This window comes from Choloepus didactylus, chromosome 10, assembly GCF_015220235.1.
Source record: "Choloepus didactylus isolate mChoDid1 chromosome 10, mChoDid1.pri, whole genome shotgun sequence".
In the NCBI taxonomy this organism is placed as follows: domain Eukaryota; kingdom Metazoa; phylum Chordata; class Mammalia; order Pilosa; family Megalonychidae; genus Choloepus; species Choloepus didactylus.
The window spans coordinates 41,184,774-41,207,070 of NC_051316.1; the positions used below are offsets into that span (position 1 = coordinate 41,184,774).

The 22,297-nt window shown below is 36.6% G+C and overlaps 2 protein-coding genes across 2 annotated transcripts in view; one reads left to right on the forward strand and one right to left on the reverse strand.

The window, feature by feature from the left end:
• Positions 1 to 10,440, forward strand: part of CARNMT1 (carnosine N-methyltransferase 1) — a 50,721-nt gene extending 40,281 nt beyond the window's left edge. The window contains exons 6-8 of the mRNA XM_037797589.1: positions 2,141 to 2,254; positions 6,971 to 7,074; positions 7,855 to 10,440. Coding sequence (XP_037653517.1) covers positions 2,141 to 2,254; positions 6,971 to 7,074; positions 7,855 to 7,956 — 320 coding nt within the window. The 3' untranslated portion in view covers positions 7,957 to 10,440. The remainder of the gene's footprint in view (positions 1 to 2,140; positions 2,255 to 6,970; positions 7,075 to 7,854) is intronic.
• A 473-nt stretch (positions 10,441 to 10,913) lies between these two features.
• LOC119504811 (ATP-dependent RNA helicase DDX18-like) lies at positions 10,914 to 13,079 on the reverse strand. Its single transcript, XM_037797369.1, has one exon. It carries the CDS (start codon positions 13,012 to 13,014, stop codon positions 11,029 to 11,031), a length of 1,986 nt encoding a protein of 661 aa, XP_037653297.1. The 5' UTR covers positions 13,015 to 13,079; the 3' UTR covers positions 10,914 to 11,028.
• Positions 13,080 to 22,297: the final 9,218 nt, after the last annotated feature.

The window sequence follows — 22,297 nt, forward strand, 5'->3', positions numbered from 1 at the left end:
TAGCAAATACATTGTGAGGGAGAAAAACAAAGCAGGGTAAAAGGAGGTACAGAGTGACTGGGGAGGAGCTACTGTTCTATGTAGAGTTGTCAGGGAAGCCTTTCTAAGAGCAGACTTTTTTTTTTTTTAATTTATTAATTTTTTTTAATAATTTAATTTTATTGAGATGTATTCACATACCATACAGTCATAAAAAGCTTACCATCAGTTGTTCACAGTACCACCATGTAGTTGTGCATCCATCACCAAAACTAATTTTTGAACATTTTCATTGCCACACTCACAAAAATAATAAGAATAAAAATTAAAGTGAAAAAGAATAATTAAAGTAAAAAAGATCACTGCGTGCTTTTTTTTTTTTGCCCCCGTTTTTCTACTCATCCATCCATACACTGGACAAAGGGGAGTGTGATCCACATGGGTTTCCCGATCACATTGTCACCTCTCATGAGCTACATTTTTATACAATCGTCTTCAAGATTCAAGGGTTCTGGGTTATAGTTTGATAGTTTCAGGTATTTACTGTTGCTAGCTATTCCAATTCATTAGAACCTAAAAAGGGTTATCTATGTTATAAGAGTGCCCACCATAGTGACCTCTCGGCTTCTTTTGGAATCTCTCAACCACTGAAACTTATTTCATTTCCTTTCACATCCCCCTTTTGGTCAAGAAGATGTTCTCCATCCCACGATGCTGGGTCCAGATTCCTCCCCAGGAGTCATATTTCACATTGCCAGGAGTATTTACACCCCTGGATGTCAGATCCCACGTAGGGGAGAGGGCAGCGATTTCATCTGCCAAGTTGGCTTAGCTAGAGAGAGAGGGCTACATCTGAGCAACAAAGAGGCATTTGGGAGGAGACACTTAGGCTCAATCATAAGCACGCCTAGCCTTTCCTTTGCAGTAACAGTCTTCCCATGGGCAGGTCCCATGATTGAGGGCTCAGCCCATCAAACCACCAGTCCCCAAAGTCTGTGAGCACATCAGTACCTCAATGGTTGGCTAATGAGCAGACATTTTTTAAAAACGTCAAGCCAAGAATCTTAAAAAAAAGTGAAGAGGCAAGCCATTAAGATATTTGGGAGAAAATATTCCAGACAGAGGAAATGGTAAAGAAAGAGGTTTTGGTAGGAGGAATGTACTTGTTCTGCTCAAGGAAAAACAAGAGGGTCAGTTTGGAGAAGGTTTGGCAAGGCAGACTTGCAGGCAGTAGCAAGGTCTTTGAAGTTTACTTGCAGAGAGATGGGAAGTGATCGGAGGGATTGGAGCCGGAAGGTAACAAGATAGTAATGTCTTTATTTATTTTTCCCTGAACTCTGGGTTTGGGAAAAACTTGCACTCTGAAGGAAGAAAGGGAAGGAATGAAGACTTTAGGTATTCGGGATAAGTTAGGGAGCAAGGTCCCAAAATAGGAGTGAAATAATGAAAAAAAAACTTAGGTAAGTAAAAGTGACTTTCTTCTGGAGCAAGGTTTGAGGAAGTGGATGGTGACGGTGATCCTTAGTTGGATTAAGTGCCTTTATTGCACCAGCATTTGTACAGATACCTTATCTTCAGTTCTGTCTTTATCCCTGCACCAGACTTCAGCCTCAAAGAGGTAAACACAGTATTTTCTGCTGAGTTCTACCCACTGTTTCTGATTACACTTGTCCTGTTGTTTTCACTTCTGGTTACCTGAAGTAATGGTTGATGCTTGGGTATTTTGATGTCATTTGATTTCTCAGTGGGCAGCAAGTACATATAGTCTTCCCGCAACTTGCCAGAATTAGTTCCTAACACTGGTTTAAATCACAGTTTACAATCCAAATGACCATTATTTCATCTTAACTGATTTTAAATGAAGGCTAGAAGTTAAATAGATTAGAAACAACATTCTTACAAATACTATTTGGAAAGATACCTAGTAATGTATGTCGTCAAAATGTTTTCCAGATTGATTGCTCTATCAAGTTAATTACAAAGTATCTCCTATAAATAGTTACTTGATTACTTTGAATATAGTGTTGATAGGAAGAGTTTAGCTTCCATATCCCTGCAGTTAAATGAAATATTAGTACCTTGTAAAAGTATTTATAGAATATAAATTTTTAGAATTAAAGTAAAATACTTTAAATGCAGTAATTTGACTTTTCTTGAATAGACACGTGGGACTGTATTGCTACCTGTTTCTTCATAGACACAGCTCATAATGTAATTGATTATATTGATACAATATGGAAAATACTCAAGCCAGGTGGAATTTGGATAAATCTAGGTAAGTTTTTCAGTATTCATAGATATTTGTTAGAGTATTACACATGAATCTGAGCACTTATAACTATTCTTCATTTGGTAACTTCACAGTGCTAAATACTCATGAAAGTTATAATTATATTGTACATATTTAAAAGCCTCTGCAGTTTCCTTTGGTTGCCATCTTAGTGGTGATGCATCTGAAAACATTGGAAGCCCTAAAAGTTGTTTATTCATACTAGGACCAGGCCAGTTTTACAGCAGTCATAATTTGAAAGTGTATTAATTATTAATGTGATGATAACCTTTCTATTATTTTACCCATTCCCAACTCCACTGAGACAGCAGTCAGTTTTGTTTAAAAAGAGGGTGTTTTTTCTTTCTTTCTTTAATGAAAAATTTGGGGAAAAGATCTTAACCTCTCCTATGGACACCTCTTCCTCAAGGCATTACATACTGGAAAAAGAGTAGGTGTGATTACTTTTGTGATTACCTTGAGTTTATGAATGAAGGGAAATATTTCATTTATGCTAAGAACTTTTTTTTATTGTACCCTACTGCTAGGTGCAGGAAATAAAATGAGTATTATGACATGGACCCTCCTGTTCAGAGCCAGGGAAATTGCCAGTTTTCCCCACTTTAAAATAAGGGTAGAATAATGATAAAATCAAGATAAATCATACTTGTTTCTGTTTTTTAGTGCTGTAGATAATCCACGTTACGAAAGACATCAAGGCTAGAACATAAAGTTTTGGGGGATGGAGGTTATTTGTTGTTATCGTACACCAAGGGACAGCTATACATTATTCTGAGTCCTTGCCTTTAGGATAAGTGTAGTTTTGTTGATGGATCTGTCACCTACTCTCCTTTTAATGATTTTTTTTTTTTTTTTAATGATTTGATTTTACCAGAGATTTGGCATTAGGGTTAAGCCTAAAAGTAGTAATAGGTCTTCTCCAGACTCCTCTTTAGAATTTCACAGAACCAGATGACAGTAGTTGTAAAATGTAGCTATACTATGAAAAAATGTCCCAAACCTTATTTCTTCTTTAAAAATAGTTACTTTGGAAACTTCCCCTAAGGCATGATTGAAAGATAATATTACCTACTGTGTATTTGTTCACTGTGAGTTAGGGTCTATGTTAGGCCCTTATAAGTACCTCACTTAATCTCAAAGCAACCATCTATGATAGTGGTATTTTACTGTTTTATAGTTGAAGAAACCAAGTCTTCTGTTAAGTAATTTTCAGAAAGGTTGTGTAGTTTATATATGGCAAGAGATAGGCTTCCAACCCAGATCTAACCCTTTGATGCCTTATCTGTTAACTCTGCAGGCTCGTCCGGGGTCATTTTATACTTAGCATTATTATGACTTCATATTTATATGATTAAAATTTTTGACCCTAGTTACTGAGTTATGGTAAGGTTTTGTGTAATTCCAAAGCATTTGACTTGAACTTTCACTGCTTTGAACTTTTATTTCACTGGGCTTATATTAAGTTAAATAATCACAATATAAGTTCTATAATCACAATAATTTTAACTACCTAGAACAAATAAAATTGGCCCTTGGTAATCATACTGTTTAACAGATAAGAATAGACATGGTCTGTGATATGTCATGGGCATCAGGAGTAATGGAGCATACTGGTTACCAGATGGTCAGTTAGGAGGGCTTCCACTCTTAGCAGAGTTTCAAAACAGTTTTGAGAATTGAAATAACGGAGTAACACAGTTCAAATTTGTTATTTGGAGTAACAAATAAAATAGTTATTTGGAAGGTTAATACTCCTTTGTATGAATAAGTTCAAAATTTTAAAAATAATAAGAATTATAAATAATTAAAAATAATAATTATTATTTTTAAAATTAGAAGCAATTTTCCCTTACATATCAGTATGCTCCAGGTATCTGTTCAGTTTTTTCACTTTTTATGCCAGGTACTTATTTTTTAACCCATGTTACTCTAGTCCCATGACTTCTCGAACTGCTCTTTTAATTTCCAAACTGTATCTCTGGTCCAAATACTGTTCTTGTGCTCCAAGCCAGTATATCCAACTTAGGTGTACCACAGATACTTCAAAATCTGTGTGTCTCTTCACTTCTGCTTTCCAACTATCACACAGATTTCTCCTGTTTCCAATTCTAGCCCCAGACCATGGAGGGAAGGGAATTCTGGGAAATGTAGTTGCAGTTAAGCTCAGCTGACATGGTGCAAAGACACCACGGTCTATCTCTTGTTAACTTGGCACTGTATACACCCCTTTCCACCGTAATTAACTTTCAATTAAAGTCTATAACAAAATTGGGGGGGGGGGATATCTGTGTGTCTCAAGAAAATGATGCCTGTGCCTCCCTGTAACTCTTCTGTTCCATCATCTACTCAGATTCCTCCAACCAGGAACCCAGGAGTCCTCCTTTACCCCTCTTCTTCCTCACTATCTGTGTCCAGTCATCTTTATCTCTTAAAGCTTCGTAATAGCTCTTGATTCTCTCTCTACCCTAGGATTTCTCAAATGTGGCACTATTGACATTTTGGGCTGGATCATTCTTTATTGAAGAGCTGACTTGTGCACTGTAGGATGTTTAGCAGCATCCCTGGCCTCCACCCCCTAGATGCCAGTAGCACTTTCACAGTCATGACAGCCAAAAATGTCTTTAGACATTGGCTTTTTAAATTGGGAGTCCCTAATGCTTGAGAGAATATTAGGAATTCCCCAGGTGCAGAAGTTTAATAGTTCCATATTTTTCACTAGTCACTCAAGGGGACTTTGGAAATACCTTTTTTTAAAAAAATTTCCTACCTTCTGTTTTTACTGTTAAGAATTTAGCTGCCTATTTTAAGTAATCAGTATAGTTTTTTTTTTAGTTTTGTTAAGTAATCAGTATAGTGTTTTTAAAGTTTTCGCTTTATTAAGGGATTTTGTTTTTTTGCAGGTTCAATATTATGTCTAGGTATGGATTTATCTTTTTTTTTTTTTTTTAAATCCTCTGTAGAATTTGTTGGGCTTCTTGAATCTGTAAATTGACTTCTGGATAGTCAAATACCCTTAGGGCAACAGTGGCATTTGAGATTTACCTCCAGTTAATTCACTGGGTTCCTAGTAATTTCTTACTAGTTTGCTAGTTATTCTATACTTATAAAACATCAAAAAATAAATTTTATATCCCACTTTTAGTTGTTTTCATTATCTCTAGGCTGCCTTTTTTACAAGAAGCAAAAGTTCCTTTATGTATTTTTGTATTTTGATTTCTTTTACAATGAGCTTTATTTAAAAACATATTAATTTTAAAATATGTATTAAAAAGAGAAGAAAAGCAAAAGTACATAAAGAGGAAACTTTACCCAGAAGTGAAATAGGCAGACAATATAAATTTACAAGTTAGAAAAGAATAAACGTAAATGACCCATGTACATGAAAAAAATGTTCACTCTTACTGCTAGTTAAATAAATACAGATAAAATACTGTTCTCACCTATCCTATTGGCTAGGTCTTTAAAGTTTTTACTTAAAGCTTAGATACAGTACAGTGAGATACAGGGTATGCTCCTGTACTGCCAATGGGAATATTAAGTGATACAACTTTCTTCTGCAAAAACAATTTGATAATATATAGAAAAATCTTAAAAATTCATATATTTGGTCAGGGGTTGACAAACTGCAGCACATAGTCCAAAAAGGCCCAGTTTTATACAGCCCTACCAGCTAAGAATATTTTTTATATTTTTTTTAAGGGTTGGGGGAAAACACATAAGACTATGAGACTGAGACCATAGCCCACAATACCTAAAATATTTACTGTATAGCCTATTACATAATTATGCTCACTGTTACATTCATTTGTTACATTAATTATGTCTGGCACTCTGTCAGAGGAAAATAATAAGATATAGGCAAAGGCTGAAGATCAATTAATGGACAGAGATACTCAGCAAAAACTTACATTGAACCTACATTTCTAACAGTAATGGAATGGATCAATAATCATAGGCCTTCCATATACTAAAACAGTTGTCCAGAAATAATCAATGAAATAGAAACAGTAAAGGGGGGGAGGGGTGTGTGTGACATAAAAATAGCTATAATAGCTATCATTTACTTAGTGCCTTATATATTGCATATTATCTCATGTTACAGATGAGACGAATTCATGACTTGCCCATAGGCACACAGTTGGTGTAACAGCTGGGATGTGAACTGTGAATTTTTAAAGTCAGCTCTAGTGTCACCTCCTCCTTCCAGGAAGCCTTCCCTGTAACTTCCTCCACCCCACAGTCTCACCTACCAAGGCTAGCTTGAGGACCCTTCTCTGTTTTCATGTGATACCCGGTTTATATCTGCAGTTTTGCATTTACTTAGTGGAATTATATGCCTTTGGAATTTGGGGACTTAGCATTTGCTGATTCATCTACTCCTTCAGTAGCTCAGGAATTACAGGTGTAAAGTCTTGATGTGGAGAATCCATGCAAGGCTATTGTACTGGAGAGACTCATTCCCTGAGTGTAGGCCCAGCACTTGAAAGTCAATTACTAGGTCACGGTTTCAAAAGGTGGAATAAGTGGCCCTGGCAAATGTAAAAATTCTTTACTTCTTTTTATGTTTGTCTTATCCACTGTAGAGTTTCAGCTCCTTCAGCATAGAGGCCAACTTACTGTTCAATTTGGAGTTCAATCTAACACAGCTAGTAGTGCATGTTTGCATTCAAGTAATTCATTCACAGTATCTTTAAACTATAGGTCCTCTGCTGTACCACTTTGAAAATTTGGCAAATGAACTTTCCATAGAATTGAGCTACGAAGATATAAAAAATGTTGTTCTGCAGTATGGATTCCAGGTGGAGGTAAGGATGGAATGAAATATTGCCTAAGTTTAACTTTTAAAGCACTTAAACAGGAATGTGATATTTTGGGATTTATAGACTTTACCTTATAACCTCTCTCTGTTTTCATCTATGAAATAAAGATAATAGTACTTAGCTTTCAGAATTATAAAGATTTGGGATAATGTGTATGTAAAAGACAAATTATAATTGAAAGGTAATAGCCTTTCAATAAATAGTAGCTGATCGTTATCATAATATTGGCCTTTGTAGACTCTAATGGATACCACGTGTAGGTTCCGAGGAAGCAGATAAGGTGGCAGGTGTAAGAAGGATACTTCTCACTATATGTCCTTTTGTACTTTTTGATCTTTTTTTATCATGTACATTAATACAAGATTTTATGATACTTTGACTGTTGTGTTCCAGATATATATTTATTTAGAATCATTCCATTCATTTTTAAAATAAGCAATGGATTTGTTCTTAAAAATAAAATAAAGAGAAGCAATATATTATAGCTGTTTAAAGTTCAAGCTGCGGTGGTTACACTGCCTGAGTTTGAATCCCATTTCCATTGTTTATTAGCAGCATGATTTTGGGCAAATTACATAAGCCGTGCATCATGTTCTTTTTAAAATAAGCTTGCAAATAATACCAATCTTACAGGCTAGTTGTACACAGTAAATGAATTAATATTCAGAGAATGCTTTAGTGCCTGCCACTTATTGAAGGGCTCAGTATTTGTTAGTGGTGTGACCATGATCGTCATCATTATTGTTGGTATTACTTGTATTGCAGGTGGAAAAAGAATCCGTCTTGTCAACATATACTGTGAATGATCTCTCCATGATGAAATACTACTATGAATGTGTCTTGTTTGTGGTCCGTAAACCACAATAATTATCTCAAGTGATGTCACCAGAAAAAAAATTTTACTAAGAGCAAATGCTGAAATAAACAACTCAAAATCAACTATCAGTCATGACAGGATACAACCTCAAATCAGTGGTGCCTTCTTATTCCTAACAAAATTTAGAAATAGTGTCTATTTTCTTAATATGTGTTTATTGCTTTTTCAGAAATTTACGCCATGCTTATTTGTACTACACAGGTGAAAATGGAGGAATTATCTTCAAGTATACTTTTTCCTTGAAGCACAGAATTGTATCTTTCAGTAGAACAAAACCTTTCTCCAGTGTCTTCATGAAGCTGTCCTGTTGCAAATCTGCCATATTAATGACTAATGGTATTGAAGTCTATAGTAATCTCCCTTTTTATTTTATACCCATTGCACATCTTCTGTTTTAGGAGTCTAAAGATCCTTTGTCATATTCAGCATCTGGAATTGGAACTTGTTCATTTTGGACATAAGCAGTCTGTACATAAAATGTCTGTCTATTCTGTTATCATTCAGATTATTTGATTTTCTTTTTTCTAGCTTAGCTGAAAGGAGAAGCATCAAACATTTCATTTTTATGAAATGCTAAATTTAATAGCATCACAGGCTAGGAAAATGCAATCAGGTAATCTGAGAAAAATAACGTATTTTTTGGTAACACTTAACTGAAAACTTTTATTAAAACATACTCACAGTTGGATCATTTGAAATGTTAGAGAGCTCAGTGTCCTAAGTGAGGCACAAAGGCCTTTATTAAAGGTAATGCTCAAAGTAGTGCTAGTAAACTGGGAAAATAAGAATAAAATTTGCCCACTTGAAATGTATTTCAAAATATAAATGAATAGAGTTTATTAGGGTGATGTTTACAATAATGTCTTCAGATTATCTGGATTACAAAAGCAAGCACTTTTTTCATTAAAACAATTATATACTAGTAGAAACTATCATAATGGTATTAAGGTGGGGAAATTTGAAGATTAACACCAATTTTGTTCCCTGGGTAGCTGCATCTTAAACAGTATATGCTGCTTTAAATTTCTACCTCTAGCAGATCTTTATTGGAGGGAGTTTTCCTTTGTTTGTTTTTTTTTTTTTTATTTTTATTATTCTGTTTCCAGTGGCTTGGAAAGTAGAAATAACTAATATAACGTTTTACCCTTTTCTTGGAGAAAAGAAAGTGTTCTTGTTGAATGTTTTCACAGATGATTGTGATTGCATTAAATGACCTCTTTGGAGATTTGGATTAGATGGACTTAATCACAATAATGTGCTGGTAGGATGTCATTTTTAATAGAAAAACTTGGAAATCTTTAGATCTTTATTGTGACTTAGGGAGAGTCACTACATGATTTGGCATCTTACAAGTAGGACCTTCTGCAATAGAATAAGGGAGCTTTTGTGACGTTTTACTCCCATTATGCAGTGAACAAGTCCCTGGAGTTAATTTGACTTGACAAATTATGGAAGTCTGTATCTATTTGTTTGTTTTTAAAACTATTTCTCCTTTTTATGTCCCTCAATACTTGGCAGATGTTCATTTGGTGGGAATTCTTATTACCTACATGAATGAACTTGAAATTAATTGCAAGGAAAAAAAAAAAAAAAACCAAAAAATTTATTTTGGTATTTAGGAAAAACAGAGACCTAAAAGAAACCTAAGTATTAGAAAAATTCACTGAAAGAAAAAGAATGCATGCTTTTTTTGAGAGAATAATTTATAAATGCTTTATTCACTGACTAGCATTTACTTTTTTTACAACTAGTATCAAGTCTTTCTTTTTCTATAGAGGCAAAAGCAGTTTGACACCCACAAGTTGATTTCTTTCTGTTTTGCTATCAGGATTTATTCTTTAATAATGTTACTTGTATTTTAAATTACATTTTTAATATTTTGGTCAATTCTGAAATCAGTTATTTCATTTTTTCCTCATCATGAATATTATTTTTAAAATGTTCTACACAAATTTGCTCCATCTTTTTTCTTATAATTTTTGCAGTTAATATTTTCTAAACTTGAAAACTCTGTATCAGTCAATAGAAGTGTCACTGGAGAATTTATTTAACTTTGTATTTCTTTTGTTTAGTCCTAGCTCCTAAAGTGTTTAAGCCTTAAATTAATTTTTTCCCTTAAATTAGCTCTCTACCCAAATGTTTTCATTCATTTTCCTAAAGTGATGGAGGGAGAAGTGTCATTGTGCTTGCCTTTTAATTTTTATTTCCATAAGCTGAAGCAGTGCAGGTTAGGCTATGTTAATCAAGTGAACAATGTGGGGTATGTAAAATATAAAGAGAAGCTGTATAAATCACAGTATACAATTATGAAGTTTGGGAACTGTAAAATGTACTGTATTTATATGTAACTCTCATTCTAAAAGTTACCACGAATGGAATTGGAAGCTTCATGTTGGAATGAAATTCCCTATATTTTTAATGTGTATGATGGACTTAATTTTTCTTGAATATTAAAGCTGCCAATTGCTACAAAATGAAACTTGCTTGGTTGTTTCCATCTAAGTTAGTATAACCACAGACATGGAAATTGTAATTAATTGAGCATATGTTCTTTTGACTCTTGGATTAGCCTATTTTTGCGTGCTTCAGGAAAGGCAATAAGATGAGTATTTGACATTAGAGTACGCCAGGCCTTTACTGATTATTTTCACTTTCTTTCATTCAAGTTCTCTGTAATGAAGCTGGAATCTACCAAGGAGAAAGATCAATATTGATTTTTGGTTTTGTTAAATAATAGAAAAAGAACTATGTTAGAAACCAGTAGACGAGAACTTCAGGATCAGCCATTTGTAGAAAGAGCACTGGGTTGGCACTTAGATCCTCTGAGTTCATTTTCCTGAACTATTTTTGTGATCTTGGGTAAACCTCTCTGAGCTTGTTTTCTCATCTAAATGGTAGGATTAATACCACCTATTTCTTTTTTTTTTTTTTTTTTTTTTTTTGAAGTTAATTAATACTCGTATTAGATCAGTACACATCATGGAAGTAAGTTCATTTGCTAGAGCAAGGGAAAATACTCCATTTAAGGACAAAGTTATTCAGGATGAAAGGAAGGTGTGTCTTCAGTGAGAGAACTGCCTTCTGTCAGATGATTTCTTGCTAATGTTTTTGAAGATTTTGGACTTCTCAATTTTCTTGGCTTTCTGGTAGCCGAATCCGCCACCTCCTCCTCTCTTTTTCCGTTTGTCGTCGTTGCTGTTCACATTCAGATCAACAAAAGGAGGCACCTTGAAACCGAAAGACAGGGCAACCTGAGGCAAATTTAAGTTATTGACGTTATAGATTTGTTTCAGAGAATGGGAATCATATGCTCGAATGTATGACTTATATGCTTCCTGGGCTGACTTATGAAGGAAGTAGTTCTTTTCAATCAATTTCTCAAGCTGAGACTGGATGTCAGAAATTTTGGACCAAGAAAACTCAAACTCACTTAATGGAACCTTGGACTGCTTCAAATAACGAAGGAAACCCAATTCCTCTGGGCGCAAAATGAGCAAGGCATGTCCTCTTCCATTTAGGCCTCTGGCCGTTCTACCCACACGATGAATATATTCCTTAGGGTCATCTGGAGGGTCATACTGAACAATCCAGTCAACTTCAGGAATATCCAGCCCTCGAGCTGCCACATCTGTACACAACAGTGTCCCTGAATCTGCATTGCAAAACTGGAAGAAGGTGGTCGTCCGCTTATTTTGCTTCTGCTTTCCATGAATGGCCAAGACAGGCAAATCGATGTAGTTCAGCAACTCGTAGTGGTATTTCACAGACTTACAGGATGAAAAGAATACCATCATTTTCTTCTTTCGGTTCTTCTTAAGGAATGTAAAGAGCAGAAGGAATCTCTGCTCAAGCCCATCCACTGTTGCATTAGTTTTATCATCATCAACACCAACATACAATGGCTCCTTTTTCAAAGAAATTCTTGCCAGGTCTTCAACTTTTCGAGTTTGTGTGGCAGAAAAGAGCATGGTCTGTCTGCGTACTGGCAGAAGTTTAATAATTTGCTTTAATTCCTCTTCAAACCCAACATCCAAGATACGATCAGCCTCATCAATAACAAGACACTGTAGGTTTTTATACATAAACCCTGGGGTATTCTGCATATGGTCCAGGAGTCGACCTGGCGTGGCCACGATGATGTTGATCCCATTAACAAGTTTCTGTGCTTCAGCGGATCTGTTACTGCCCCCCATTATCAACCCATATGTGTGGACGTGGTGGGTCATTAGCTCCTTAAGCACACCAAACGTCTGCATGGCCAGCTCCCTAGTAGGTGAGAGAATAAGGACTCCTGTTCCATTCCTGGGCATGAATTTTAACTTAACAATGAGTTCAATAGCAGGGATGAGAAATGCCAGGGTTTTGCCACTGCCTGTCTTCGCAGCTGCTAGAAGATCTCTGCCTTCCAGAAGTGGTCTGACACTTTTATGTTGAATTTCAGTCATGTTCGTAAAGCCCATTTCTTTTATCGCCCTTAGAGTGTTTTCATTGACGAGGTTAGTTAGGGATGCAAATGAAGTGTCCTCAAAAGCTCCTGTCAGTCCCAGGGGCAACGTGGGCACTTCATTGTCATTGTCATCATCATCTGGCTGCTTCACGTTATTTTCTGTTTCTTCAGGAGCTCCAGCACCTTCTTCTTCAGACTCCGCTTTATCTTCGGTTTTTGCTTTTTTTGCATCAGGCCCAGCATTTTCTACAATTTTTCTCTTCTTCTTCTTTTTCTTTTTTGATTCTGAATTGGGTGACTGTGTTGCTGCTTCACCATTGGTTAATACAGTAGACTTCTTTGGGGATTTTTTAACTTTAATGTTTTTTACTGTTTCATTAGCCATGTCTCCATTTTGGGCTTCTGACAAGCCCACATTCATAGACTGTTTTAGGGACTTTTTAACTTTTCCAGCTTCCACAATTTCTTCAGACACATCTCCATTTTGGGTCTCTGATAGGCTCACATCTGAGGCCCCCTGTAGCTTTAGGTTTCGCTGCCGCAACTTTAGGTTCCGCTTGTCGATCTTTCTGCGCAGCAGTTTCATCGGTAAGTGAGACATGATGTCGCCGGGGCGCCTTCACCGCAGCGGTGCAGCAGGATTCCGGCACATTCGGGGCTGATGTTACTTCCTCTAATACCACCTATTTCAAAGGGCTTTTGTGAGGTTATATGAGCAACTGTATATGCGAAAGCACATGGTAGAAAAGTAAGTGTAATATCAATCTGTGTTGACTGCTATATAGTGATAGAAAAAGATAGATTGATAACAGGATATCAAATTTGTTTTAGTAATGTTTTGGTGACCTTTTGAAAAAAGTGTCAGTGGTATCATAGAAAAGAAGTCAAAGATAACAGGTGTAAATGGTGATTCTAAAAGTTTCGTGGGAATTGTAAAGAAATACAATAGACAGTAGGTAATGGGAGAGAGGGCACAAATAAAATCTTATGGAGGGTTACTCCCTCTTCAACAAACATGCTAGTTCATAACTCTTACATATGTTCGATTATTTCTCGTCACTAGATATTTTGTATGTATATTTGCATTTTCAGTTGTCTTTCAAAAAGACTGCAGTTTACATGCTATCAACTGTACAATTTACATGCAATCGACAGTATTTGAGAATAAATTTATATCCAGTCCCAAGCCAGCACTGAATCTTGCTAAGGCTTTAATTTTTGTCAATATGATGGGGGTGGGGGGGGCGGAATGGCATCTAGTTTTAGTGTTCATTTCTTTAATTATGAAAGAAGTTGAGCAATTTTGATAAATTTAATGCCCAAAGAGGTGGGGGCAGGGGTGTGAATATCTTTAATTTGCCAGTTTGTAGGCCTCCACGTGGCATACCAGACAGCTAGTTAGTAAAGTTAGTAAAAATGTAGCTAGGTTCATCAGGTGGAGTATTGGCCAGAGCAATGAGGACTGCCTTGAGTTCTGCCTACTGAGAGGAGCGACCACATCTGCTGTTGCTAGGTTGAACAGTGGCAGCAGCCCAGTGGACGCCATTAGGTTTCACCTTAGCTAAACCATCAGTGCAGTGACCTAAGCCCAGGCATTAGGGAACTTCCATGAATCAAGAGATCCAATCTTTGCTTCAGGCAGGGGGATAAAGGTTCTCCCAAATGCATAGCTGCCACTTGTTCGTCTGACATGGAAAGGCTTCTAAGGGCAGGCCAGCTACACTCATTCTTGAATATACCATTTCCATTTGACCAGCAAGACTTGTAGGGTCCTTTTCAACCATGTTATGAAGTCCAAGTGACCCACTCCAAAATGGGGATGCCAAGCCAAAGAGTCATAAACTTACTCCATGAGTCAGCTATTTGGTTTCAACAACAGCTTAGTGGCATGTTAATAGGTGCCTTACGTAAAAACAAACAAAAGGTATACCTGGTGGTTGCTTCAGGCAGTTAATGCTGTTGTGCTGGACACTTTCCCTCCCCACTGTGAGCTCTGTCTGAAGCTTATCATTTGAATTTGGTGCCTTTTACTCCTGTGGGAACACAGACCAAGAAGTCTGTAAGATAGGAATCAGGCTACAGCCAAGTTACCAGGAGACCAAGTTTTCCCCCAGTTGGGAGTGCGGGTTTGTGGAGGAGGCTAGTCCAAGAGAGACTGAGAGTCATCATGGTGGGGAGGAAATAGAGTTGTCTGCATTTTCCTCTTCTGTGTACCTACAACGTTCAATGAGCATCCAGCCTCCAGGGCCCCTTCCTTCTGCCCATGCACATGCCACTGTGCTCTGCCCTGCAAACTTCCAGCTATAACCACTCTAGTACCCCGTGCCCATCCTCACTGCCAGCCAAATTGTGCTGTGGCAGGTACCAGCGAAACAAGCATAGCTGACTTAGCTCTATTAAAGCAAGGCTTTTCTTTCACTTTGTCGTTTAAAGAGAACACTGCACTCAGCTCAGCCAAATGAGCTTTTGTTTTCAGGTCACCCAAAGCTCTATATGGAATAAAAAGTGCTCATTACTAACATTATTTTCAACTTTAGAGACTCCTTAGCAGCCACAGCTACAATGGCCTTTTCACAGGGATCTTGGGGCTTGCTGCCCTGCTGTAATGATAACATCTTCACCACCTCCTGCCTGGAAAAAAGTGAGCAACAATTAAGGTACCACTGGATGACTGTTCAATCCTACTTCATGCTGCTCTGTACATTAACATAGAAATTGGGGGACTCTTACTTCCCCACCTCACCCACCGTTGGGCAAAAGGCTTCATTAGGAGATCATAAGGAGTCTTCTTATGTTCTTGAATTGGCTTGCAAGATCTTACTGCATCTGTCAGTATCCTATCCTCAGTGGAGTCTGCAATTGAAGCTAATGAGTTAGCCTGTTAACTGTTTCACGGATGCTAGCAGAAGACATGGGAAGTTGCACAAATAATACAGAGAATTTATGGTTATCCATGACCCAGCTTCCCCATTGACATTTTGTATTAACATAATACAATGATCAAAACCAGGAAATTGGCATTGATGGAATATTATTTGACTAAACTACAGATCTTGTTTGGAGTTTACCAATTTTTGTATGCACTAGCATTTTTTTCATCCCTTTTACTTTTCTATTTATATTTAAAGTGGGTTTCTTTCTTTCTTTCTTCTTTCTTTTTTTTTTTTTTTTTTGTATTCCCTCACAGCTCTGGAGTCTAGACAAAGTGCGTTTCTTATTGACAGTGTATAATTGGGTCTTGATTTTTTACTCAATCTGATATCTGTCTTTTAATTGGGTATTGAAAACATTTACATTTAATGTAATTATTGATATGGTTGAATTTAAACCCACCATTTTGCTAGTTTTCTACTTGTCTCATTTCTTCCTTTTTCCCTATTTCTTGCTGTCTTTTGGATTGAGTATTTTCTTGACCTCACCTCTGTTATTGGCTTATTAGTCATAGCTCTTTAAGAATTTTTTTTTAGTGGTTTCTCTGGGGTTTCCAGAATACATTTTAAAATTATGAGTCTACCTTTAAATAGCATGGAGGAAGCTAGGTGCCATGTCATGTGCACATTTCCGATAGTCCTATAGAGAAGTTCCTCACAGGAACTGAGATCTCCCAGAAAGCAGTCAATGAAGAATGGAGGCCTTCTGCCAACAGCCACATGAATGAGCTTGGAAGTGCGTCCTCCAGCTTGTCAAGCCTTCAGATGACTACAGTCCAGCCACCATCTTGACTGCAATCATATGAGTAACCTGAGCTAAATCATCCAGCTAAGCTGCCATTGAATTCCTGACTCAGAACCTCTGAGGACATGTCTGTTTTAAGCCACTAATTTCTGAGATCATTTGTTAGGCAGTAATTAATTAGGCACTAATAAACTGTGCTCTTCATTTCCTGTGTGGATCCAAGTTTTCATCTAATACCTACTTCTGTCTTGTATCAGTCTGCTAGCAAGAATTCCCCCAGCTTTTGTTTGAGAAAGTCTTTATTTCCCCTTCATTTTGAAAGATACATTCACTGAATATAGAATTCTGGGTTGGCCTTTTATTTTTCTTTAAAGATGTCATTCATGTTTCTAATGAATAGTCTGCTATACTTTGTCCCTCTGAATAAGTTTTTGTCTCTGGCTGCCTTCAAATTTCTCTCTTTAATTTTCAGTGGTTTGAATATGATGTGTCTAGGTGTGTGTGGGGGTATAGGGTGGGGTGGTTTTTTTTGGTATTTATCCTGTTTCAGCTTCTCTGAGCTTGTTAGATCTGTAGTTTGATGTTTTGTTATTTCTGAAAATTTCATGACCATTATCTCTTCAAATATTTCTTCTCTTCTGGGACTTTAATTACATTTATGCTAGATCATTGTTATTGTCTTGCAGCTCTTGGATGTGCTATTGTTTTTGTTGTTTTTATTCTTTTTTTTCCTCTTTGTTTTTCAGACTGGTTAATTTTTTTGACCTATCTTCAAGTTCTTGGAATCTTTCTTCAATTGTGATCTATTGAAGGAATTGTTCTGATATCATGCTTTTTATTTTTAGCATTTCCATTTATCACTTTTCTACTTTGCAGCCTTCTGCTAAAATTTCCTCTGTCAATGTATGTTGCCCACCTTATCCACTAGATCCTTTAATATATTAATCATAGTAATTTTAAAGTTCCTGTTTGATAATCCCAATATCTGGGTCACCTTTGAGTCTAATGCTGTTGATTGCTTTATCTCTTGCCAAGGACTATTTGGGTTGTTTTTGTTTGTTTTCCTTTTTTATGAGTTTTACCATATTTTATTAAATTCCATTTCTCATGTGTAGAAAAATGGAAATTGAGGTAAACAGTATTTATGCCTGGAAATGGGCATGCCTGTTCTTTTGTTAGGTCAATATGGGAGGCTGAGTCCATTTTGAAAGAAGTTGAGGGGTTTGCATTTTGTTATTGTTCTCTTCAATGCATCACAGACTTCAAATCCCTCCAGTAGGGCAGTTATCTTGTGCTTAGAGTAGAGGCTGGGGTGCCAGAGGATTTGTTCTTGTTCATGCTCCCCCATCAGCTCTCAGCTGTGTCTGCATGCCTGTGCCACAGAGGGGTTCTCTCTCCATGTTCCTGCCTCTCCGGGTAGACAACTGTTTCTTGTTACTCTGTACTTACAGTCTTGGGGAAAGGGGGGGTTCCCTGTTGTCCTGGTCCAGCCTCTGCCTTAGGCAGTTTGTGTGCACTTGGGACTCATAAGTGTATCTTCCCCTACATCCCAACACTCCTCCTCATGTATTTGTGGCTGTTTTAAGCAGGAGTTTCCTGCCCCTCACAGTAGTAACATCAGTGGAAGATTCTAGACACCTAAGTTATTTTCTGCTTCTCTCCCTAAAATATAGAATTTTTTGCTTCAGTTTTTCCACCAGAAATAAAGGATCTTTGCCTTTGTCCTAGGGATGAGAAAGCTCCCTACCTTTTCCCCAGAAGCAATGTCGGTGCCCTTGGAGAATGTTTGCTGACCCTGTCAGTGGCTTAAGGTTTTTGCTTATACCAGAGAAAGGCCCAGCGAAATACGTGGGTTTTTGTGCCTCTCCCCACCTCAGCAGCAGCAATACTACATATCTACACCTTTGGGGGGAGGGAGTCTCTCCAGTCTCCTGCCTTGCTCTCAGTCTTTCTCTTGGAACCAAAGGTAGACCATAAAAAAGCCTTATAAGCAAGTGCAAACATCCCTTGTGTCTGGCCCTGGCTACTCAAAACTGAGATGCTAACCCATACTTGATAAGACTCTAAAATTTTCAAAGACTTAACCTAAAAGGCAACCAACTCTTCTCTCATGCTCTGCTAAGAGCTAAACAATTCATATGTCCCATCTCTCCTTGGAAAGGCTTGTCAGCTCTTTAGAATTCAGTTTATTTAATTGCCTCGCAATATCAATTCTCTGATGGGCTTAAGAAAAATTATGATTTTGTAGAATATCCAGCTTTTTCTCGTTGGTGTAGGAGCCCTGCATAACACTCAATGTCTCATTATGATCATATCTTTAGTCAATCTCATATAACCATTTGTCTGACATACTATTTCCAATTCAATTTAATCCCATTATTATACAAGTGAGCTTTTCTATGAAAAGATTTATATTTGTGATTTTTTTTTCCTTCACCATTAATTAACACATGTTGAACACTGTAGTCTGAAAACTGTTGATACTGGGGATACAGCAGTGAAAAAAGACACAGACATAGGAACTGACATTTGAATATAGTACTTCACTATTTTTAAAGATTTTTCCTTGGAGGACATCTCATTTAATCCTCTCAATGGTCTGGTGAAATAGGTGAAAGATGTAGTAGTATCTTTGTTTCACATATGAAGAAACTGAGGCATAGATAATTGGAATATACTTCCTTTGCCTGGGGAAAAAAAAATGTCAAACTAGAGCAAAAATGTACTTAAAGATTATGATGTTCCTTGTATTATTTTGAATAGGAAGTACATATACCTGGTCAAATAAAATCACATATTACAAAAGTGTATAAAGTGAAATGAAGTTTTCCTCTCTTAGTCTAGGAACCCCAGAAAATAACCAAAGGCAAACATTAAATGATAATGCTCTCTTAGGAGTTGGAATCTTAGGGCAGTGAGAGTGAGGGAAAAGGGAAGTCTAGAAGAATGGGGAGAACATACAAAGTTATTTAAGAAGCCAGCTACTGCTTCACAAAGATGTAATCAGTCACTTGGCTACATGGGTACATCTGAAAGAACACCCTGTCTTAGTTTCCGAGGGCTGCTAGAACAAATACTGGAGACTGATTGGCTTAAAGAATGAGAATTTATTTTCTTACCGTTTGGGAGGCTAGAAGCCCAAAATCAAGGTGTTGGCAGGATCGTGCATTCTCTGAAGTCTATCATTGCATTCTGGTAGTGGCTTGTGGGCATAACTCAGTATCTCCATTACATGGCCATCTGTCTTCTATCTCCTAACTGCATCCAAATTTCCACTGTTTATAAGGACTATAGTATGGATTAAGGTCCACCCTAATTCAGTTTGGCCACATCTTTGTAAAAAGAAACAAAGTCACCAGTAGAATCAAAGTGGAAAGTTTACTGAAAGAGAAACTGTTCCAGCGCGGAGAGCTCAAACCAGGGAAGCCAGAGTGAGTATCTCATACGGCAAGTGGGTTACATAGCTTATAAAGGCAATTAGGATTTTTTTTTTTAAAGCTAGCATCTCTTCTTGATAAAAACATTCAGAAAACTATGAATAGAAGGAAACATCCTTAACAAGATAAAGGACATATATGAAAAATCCACAGTTAACATTCAATCATGAAAGACTGAATGCTTTCCCTCTAAGATCAGGAATAAGAGAAGGATGCCCACCATCACCATTGTTATACAACACTGTATTGGAAATTCTAGCTAGAGCAATTAGGTAAGAAAAAGAAATAAACAGCATCCAAACTGGAAAGAAAGAAGTAAAATGTAAAATGTTTCCGATTTGCAGATGGCATGATACCATATATAGAAAATCCTGAGAAATCCACAACAAAGCTACCAGAGTTGTTAAATTTAGCAAAGTGGCAGGATACAAATTCAACATAAAAAAAAAATCACGTGTTTCTATACACTAGTAATAATCTGAAGAGGAAATCAAGAACAAATTCCATTTACAATAGCAATTAAAATAATAAAATATCTAGGTAGAATTTAACCAATGGTATAAAAGACTTGTATGGAAAACTATAAATCATTACTGAAATTAAAGAAGACCTAAACAAATGGAAGGAATCCCATGTTCATGGACTGGAAAACTTAATATTTTTAAGATGTCAGTTCTACCCAAAGCAATCTAAAGAGTCGATGCAAACCCAATCAAAATTCTAACAGTCTCCTTTTCAGAAATAGAAAAGTTAATCATGAAATTGATGTGAAAAGGGCAAGGGCTCCTAAATAGTAAAAAATACCTTGAAAAAGAAGAACAAAGTTGGGAGTCCTCACCCATCCTGATTTCAAAACTTACTACAAAGCTACAATAATTAAACTGTGGTACTGGCATAAAGACAAACATATAGGCCAATGAATAGAATTTAGAGTTTAGAAATAAATCCATACATCTATGGTCAATTGATTTAAATTCAGTTTTATTGAGATATATTCACATACTGGTAGTACAATCATCTATGGTGTACAGTCAGTTGTTCATAGTACTATCATACAGTTGTGCATTCATCATCCCGATTTTTGAACATTTTCCTTACTCCAAAAAGAATGAAAATAAGAATTAAAAATAAAAGTAAAAAATAACACCCAAATCATTCTATCCCACCATCTCACCCTATTTTTCATTTAGTTTTTGTCCCATTTTTCTACTCATCCATCCATACATTGGATAAAGGGAGTGTGAGCCACAAAGTTTTCACAATCACAGTCACATCATGTAAGCAACATAGTTATACTACTGTCTTCAAGAATCAAGGCTACTGGGCTGCAATTTGACAGTTTCAGGAATTTCCTTCTAGCTATTCCAATATACTAAAATCTAGAAAGGGGTATCTATATAGCACATAAGAATGCCCTCCAGAGTGACCCCTCAACTCCATTTGAAATCTCTCAGCAACTGAAACTGTTTTGTTTCATTTTGCGTCCCCCTTTTGGCCAAGAAGATTTTCTCAGTCCCACAATGCCAGGTCCAGGCTCATCCCTGGGAGTCATGTCCTGCTACGTTGTATGACCAATTGATTCTTAACAAGGGTGCCCAGACCATTCAATGGGGAAAGAGTATTCTCTTCTGCAAATAGTGGGGGTGGGGGGATGAGGGGAACTGGATATCTACATGCAAAAGAAGGAAAAGTGGACCCCTACCTTACACTATACAAAAATTAATTCAAAATAGATTGATGACATAAATTAAGAGGTAAAGCTATATATATACAAAACTCTTAAAACAGGGAAATACCCTCATGAAATTGTATTAGGGATTGGATTCTTAGACTTTACATAAAAGCACAAGCAACAAAAGAAATAGATAAATTGAACTTCAAATTTAAAAACTTTTGCACATCAGAATACATTATCTAGAAAGTGAAAAGAAAGCATACAGAATGGGAGAGAATATTCAGAGAACATGTATATCCAGTAAGAAATCCTTCAACTCAACAACAAAAAGACAACCCAAATGAAAAGGGGCAAAGGAGTTGAATAAACATTTCTCCAAAAAAGATATACTGAAAGCTAACAAGCACGTGAAAAGATGCTCATTTTCATTAGCCATTAGGGAAATGCAAATCAAAACCATGAGTACTACCTCATACCCACTAGAATTACTTTTAAAAAACAAGCAAACAGAAAATAACAAGTGCTGATGAGGAGAAATAGGTACCCCTGTACATTGTTGGTAGTAATGTGACATTGTGCAGTTGCAGTGGACATCAGTTTGGTGGTTCCTCAAAAAATTAAACAGAACTACAAAGTGACCCAGTAATACCACCTCTAGGTATATACCTACACAAATTGAAAGCAGGAACTAAAGCAGATTTTTATACACCATTGTTCATAGCAGAGTTATTCACAATAGCTAAAACCAGGAAGCAACCCAAATGTCCATCAACAGTTGGGTACATAACATGGATGAACCTTGAAGACATCAGATTAACTGAAACAAGTCAGACTCAAAAGGATGTATAGTGTATGATTCCACTTAAATTAAGTAACTAGAATATGCAAGTTCACAGAGACAGAAAGCAATAAGAGATTAATAGGGGAGGGGAATAGAGAGTTAATGAGAAAAATAATAACCAATTTTTTTCATAAATAGGGTCATGCTGTAGAGAAGATTCTGTAAACTTACTTTTTAAAAACTGTATTTCTTTAGTTTTTTTAATTAGAGAAGATGAAGGTTTACAGAAAAATCATGCATAAAATACAGAGTTCCC

What these genes read in the sequence shown, in the direction of transcription:
- LOC119504811 (XM_037797369.1), bottom strand. Translation starts at nt 13,014, where the DNA reads ATGTCTCACTTACCGATGAAACTGCTGCGCAGAAAGATCGACAAGCGG.